The following is a 6015-nucleotide window of genomic DNA, read 5'->3' as shown; positions in this document are numbered from 1 at the left end:
TCCGGATTCATATGGATTCAGGGTCTTGCCCTAATTGTTTCCAATTTTTGTTCTTCTTTCTGTTATGGAATAGAGGAAGCATTGGATCAGTATGTGGTGGACCTTCCTTGTTGCCGACCATTTCCAATTCCACTTCTTGAAGTTGTGCAGGCCTCAGGTGAGGAGGTGAGGGTTCTATTGAGGTGAGTAAGGTCCGAATTATTAGGGTTTTCAGCATATACACTGTTGTACAAACTGAGCTATGGATTAATTCTTGGAAGAATAGATGTGTGGGTGCTTTTGTAGCTTATGGACAGGGATCTTGGTGCCGTGAGCTACTGATTTTGGTTGCCTTATCTCAAGGTGAGTGTATTTCATTGATGTACTTCTGATTCTTAGTAGTATGTTACTCAATTAGGTCTTTTTATGGGTTGTAGGACTTTGTTCTTGCTTAGATATATTAGCATGTATTGTTGAATCCATGTTTATATTAGATTAGGGGTTTTGGATTGGAAACTATGGATATGGGTGAGAATTTAAAGATGAATCATGTTGGAGTTTGTGGTTGATTGTGGTTTGATGATTTGGTTGATAGGTTGATTGGATGATTATCGAATTAGGAGATATTGATACGATGTTGGATAAAATTGGGTTATTGATTTGGAGGAGTTTTGGAGATGTAACATGTATAACCTAATTTAAATAGGTTGTATTATGATTAAGGTTAGTTTTAGGATTAATCCTTAATCATGTTTGATTAGGATTATTCTAATTAGGTGGGGGAAGTTGCTTAGTTATTTACTTCGTATGTAATTAGCTAAATATACTATGTGATCGCAGGACTTGGATTCGGGACGAGCGTCTTGGCGTGGGATTTCAGGACGTGATCTAAGTATCAAGGCGGGTATTTCTTCCTTAGCTCTATGTAGATTTTTATTGAGCTTAGTGCATGGTTATTATGTGATGGTTTAGGCTGCTTTACCTTATATCGTGTTCGTTGGTTACTTTCTTGCTTGATACTTATGCTTGACCCTTGTGATGATCTATTTAATTCTTATACAGTTTACACTTTGGATTATCTATAATCTGTGGTATTTGTGCATATGTAGAGTGTGTATGGTAGTGTATGGTTCGTTGGCAGTGTTCATATGATGATTGTCCATTTGTTTGTCGTGTATGTGAGCAAATAATCCGGATAAATTCAAATAAATCGGACATGATAAGTTTTAGTTATAACGTTTCATTTAATATTTTTGATAACTTAGCCTTTCCTATTTTATAGCTTACGTGGCATTATTTCTATGGTTTAAGTGATGTAAGATCTTATCACTTGTGGTGTATATATACAACACAAATGTGAATGGAAACAGCAGCACGGCAAGATTAATTTTTCCCAAGCTACTACGTTTCTTTTTGTTTTGTTTTTATCTTCTTTATTGTTTTTTGTGTGTATTGTCGGGGTGCTGCTCATATATTCTGAACCAACAATTGGTATCAGAGCGTTGGTAGTATAAGACATCCAAGAATCTACGATTCTATAAAATGTCGAGCATCCCAGTAAAGGAGAACGGCGGAGTGCCATTTCCCTATCCGATGCTAAGTCCTCACAATTACACTGTGTGGGCGATAAAGACAGAGGCGATCCTTGATGCCCAGGGAGTCTGGGAGACGGTGGAGCCAGTGGAAGGAGCCCAGGTGGATGCAAAGAAGGACAAAACGGCACGCGCATACATCTTGCAGTGTGTCCCCGAAGACATCCTTCTCCAAATTGCAACAAAGAAGACGGCGAAAGATGTCTGGGACAGCCTGAAGACGAGATATCTTGGTAGTGATCGGGTGAAGAAGGCACGTGTACAAACGTTGAAGAGCGAGTTTGACGCCCTCCGGATGAAAGAGACCGAAACGATTGATGAGTTTGCTGGCAAACTCAGCGCCCTAAGCAGCAAATTCTCCACCCTTGGTGCCACGCTTGAAGATTCCTCGTTGGTAAAAAAATTACTCGATTCTGTCCCTGATAAATTCTTTCCTATTGTTGCTGGTATTGAGCAATTCTACGACCTTGAGTCTATACCATTTGAGGAGGCTATAGGGCGACTAAAGGCGTACGAAGAACGAACGCTTCGATTACGCAGCAACACCAACGGCACTGAAGGAGAGCTCCTACTTACTCATGCCGAATGGCAAATGCGACAAAAGGGGAGTAGCGTGGACACTTCGTCAGGAGGCAAGGAACGTGGGTCCAACAGCTCTAATCGTAGCAAAGGGCATGGGCGTGGGCGTGGGCGTGGGCGTGGGCGAGGGCGCGGTCGTGGTCGTGGTACACAGCGCCAAGATAGTGCAGGAGGCACTAGCGGCAACAACAGTGGCACTCGTGACAAGAGACACATAAAATGCTTCAATTGTGAGAAAATGGGGCATTATGCGTCTGAATGCTACAGCAAGCGTCGTGGAGATGAGGCTCACCTCACTTGCGCCACCGATGAAGAGCCAGCACTAATGATGACCATGTTCCACGAAGAATCTCAGCGGTAGGATACCATTCTGCTCAGTGAAGAGAGGTTGCTACCGGAGGTGTACCGGGGCGTCAAGAAAGGTGAAGACAAAGACGTTTGGTACCTTGACAATGGTGATAGCAATCGCATGACTGGACATCGCGAGAAGTTTCAAGAACTAGATGAAACTATCACCGGGAGGGTGAGGTTTGGCGATGGATCAACCATTGAGATCATGGGCAAGGGGACGACTGTGTTCGAATGCAAGAACGGCGATCAGAAGACCCTCCACGAGGTATACTACATTCCGAAACTTTGTAGTAATATCATAAGCCTTGGTCAGTTGACAGAAGCTGGGAACGAGGTGCACATGGAAGGAGATACCATGAAGGTGATTGATAGGAGCGGGAAGCTCTTGATGCTGGTAAAGCGAATGCAAAATCGCTTGTACAAGATAACCTTGAAGACATTCAAGCAAGTCTGCCTCCAAGCAAGTCTAGAAGACCCCACCTGGTTATGGCATGCAAGGCTCGGACATGTAAACTTTCATGACTTGAAGCTGTTGGGGGAGAAGAAATTGGCGGTTGGTGTGCCACTATTGCCCCAGACGAACAAGCTTTGCGAGGTGTGTGTGATCTCCAAACATGCAAGATCGTCATTCCCGCACCAAGCAAACTTTAGAGTGACGAAGCCGTTGGAACTTCTCCATGCTGATATCTGCGGGCCAATTTCACCAAGTACACTTGCTGGTAACAAGTATTTCTTTTTGATTGTTGATGATTGCACAAGGTGGATGTGGGTATTTGTCTTGACAGCAAAGAAAGATGCATTCCAAGCATTCAAGAAGTTCAAGTCCGTGACGGAGAACACAACTGAGTACAAGATCAAGACACTTCGGACAGACCGTGGCGGTGAGTTTCTATCCACGGAGTTCACTCGATTCTGTGAAAATGAAGGAATTGAGAGGAACCTTTCGGCTCCCTACACACCCCAACAGAATGGCGTTGTGGAGCGTCGTAACCGCACAGTGATGGCTATGGCAAGATCTCTCCTCAAGGGTACACATATGCCGGCAAGGTTCTGGGGAGAGGCGGTTAGGCATGCTGTCTATCTGCTAAACCGTCTCCCAACTAAAGCGCTAGGAGAACGTACTCCATTTGAAGCTTGGATGGGGAGAAAGCCACATCTTGCCCACTTGAAGGTGTTTGGTTGTATTGCCTATGCAAAAAATACAACCTCTCACCTTAAGAAACTTGACGACAGAAGCTCACCTATGGTATACTTAGGAGTCGAAGAAGGCTGCAAAGCTCATCGTCTATTTGATCCAAGGCATAACAAGCTACAAGTAAGTAGAGATGTAATATTTCAAGAAAATAGTGAATGGACATGGAACGCAGGTGCTGATAAAGAAGACTTACCTGAGTTTGTGGTGGTGAATGCATTCAACACCGACGAGGTGATTGTTACTGCAGACATTGAGGCAGCGGAGGAAGATGTCACACCATCATCAAGTCTAGCTACCCCATCTTCGACAAGAGCATCAAGTCCGTCTACACCATCATCGAGCACCCAAGCAACTACCTCACCCGAGTCTCATGAAGGGCCAGTCCGTTATAGGTCCATTGCCGATATCTATGCCAACACTGAGGAAATAATTGGTATTGATGAAGAGGAGAATGAGGTAATGCTGATGATGTCAGAAGAGCCGACCTATTACCAAGAAGCTGCAACCGAGGCTTGCTGGTACGAAGCAATGGAGGAAGAACTGGAAACTATTAAAATGAACAAGACCTGGACCCTAACTGAGCTCCCATTAGGCCACAAACCTATTGGCCTAAAGTGAGTGTACAAACTGAAGAAAGATTCAGCTGGGAAAGTTGTTAAGTATAAAGCAAGATTAGTTGCTAAAGGCTATGTGCAGAGACAAGGCATCGATTTTGAAGAGGTATTTGCACCGGTCGCTAGACTTGATACTATTCGAGTCATTCTTGCACTTGCAGGGAATCGAAGCTGGGAGGTACACCATCTAGATGTGAAGTCAGCATTCCTTAACGGAGAGTTAGAAGAAGAAATATACGTCTCTCAACCGGAAGGGTTTGAGGTACAAAATCAGAAACATAAGGTGTACAGGTTATTCAAGGCCCTCTATGGACTGCGACAGGCTCCACGAGCTTAGAACATGCGGCTGAACAGGAGTCTGGTAGAGCTCGGCTTCAAAAGATGTATTCAAGAATATGCAGTATATACAAGAGGTGAAGGAGAAGCAAGTATACTTGTTGGAGTGTATGTCGATGATCTCATCGTGACAGGAGGTAGCACAGAGAAAATCAACAAATTCAAACAACAAATGATGACAGAATTTGAGATGAGTGATTTGGGTCTTCTCTCCTATTACTTAGGGATTGAAGTGGAGCAACAGAAGAGCCGAATTTCACTTAGACAATCAGCTTACGCCAAGAAAATTCTATCTCAATTCAAGATGACAGACTGCAATGCCACAAAGCATCCAATGGAACCCAAGACACAGTTGCATAAGGACCTGGAAGGGACTCCAGTTGACGCCACGGAGTACAGGCGCATTGTTGGTTGTCTGAGATATTTGCTTCACACACGGCCGGACCTGTCATATTCTGTTGGAATGGCGAGCAGATACATGGAGAGGCCTACAATCATGCATCACAGGGTGGTCAAACAATTTCTCAGGTATTTAAAAGGTACAATTTATTTTGGGCTTGTTTACATAAAGGGACCCCAGGAAATTGGTTTATTCGGCTACTCGGACAGTGATTTAGCCGGCGATCTCGATGGAAGGAAAAGCACAAGTGGAATGACTTTCTATTTTAATGAAAGTTTGGTGTCCTGGAACTCACAGAAGCAGAAGACAGTGACGCTTTCATCTTGTGAGGCAGAATTCATGGCAGCCACAACTGCAGCCTGCCATGCTTTGTGGTTGAGGAGCTTTGCCAGTGAATTGACAGGTGTAAAGCCAAAACCGGTAACTTTGTTTGTTGACAACAAATCCGCCATAGCTCTCATGAAGAATCCGGTATTCCATGGTCGAAGCAAGCATATAGATACAAGGTTTCATTTTATCAGAGAATGCATTGAGAAGGGACAGATTGTGGTGGAGTTCGTTAATACCGGAGAACAGCGAGCCGATGCGTTAACTAAAGCATTGCCAGGAGTGAAGTTAGTTGCCATGCGACAACTACTCGACATCCGTGATCTACAATCATGTCCGGATTAGGGGGAGTAATGTGAGCAAATAATCCAGATAAATTCAAATAAATCGGACATGATAAGTTTTAGTTATAACGTTTCGTTTAATATTTTTGATAACTTAGCCTTTCCTATTTTATAGCTTACGTGGCATTATTTCTATGGTTTAAGTGATGTAAGATCTTATCACTTGTGGTGTATATATACAACACAAATGTGAATGGAAACAGCAGCACGGCAAGATTAATTTTTCCCAAGCTACTACGTTTCTTTTTGTTTTGTTTTTATCTTCTTTATTGTTTTTTGTGTGTATTGTCGGGGTGCT

General features: G+C 43.5%; 2 protein-coding genes across 2 annotated transcripts; both read left to right on the top strand.

The window, feature by feature from the left end:
• Positions 1 to 1521: 1521 nt before the first annotated feature.
• LOC122022857 lies at positions 1522 to 2511 on the top strand. The gene has a single exon (XM_042580970.1). The coding sequence runs from the start codon at positions 1522 to 1524 to the stop codon at positions 2509 to 2511; it is 990 nt and encodes a 329-aa protein (XP_042436904.1).
• A 2139-nt stretch (positions 2512 to 4650) lies between these two features.
• LOC122022856 (uncharacterized mitochondrial protein AtMg00810-like) lies at positions 4651 to 5718 on the top strand. The gene has a single exon (XM_042580969.1). The coding sequence runs from the start codon at positions 4651 to 4653 to the stop codon at positions 5716 to 5718; it is 1068 nt and encodes a 355-aa protein (XP_042436903.1).
• Positions 5719 to 6015: the final 297 nt, after the last annotated feature.

Source organism: Zingiber officinale, chromosome 9B (genome assembly GCF_018446385.1).
Source record: "Zingiber officinale cultivar Zhangliang chromosome 9B, Zo_v1.1, whole genome shotgun sequence".
Lineage (NCBI taxonomy): Eukaryota > Viridiplantae > Streptophyta > Magnoliopsida > Zingiberales > Zingiberaceae > Zingiber > Zingiber officinale.
The sequence above is the reverse complement of the archived record's forward strand: the minus strand, read 5'-3'. Positions and strand labels throughout refer to the sequence as shown.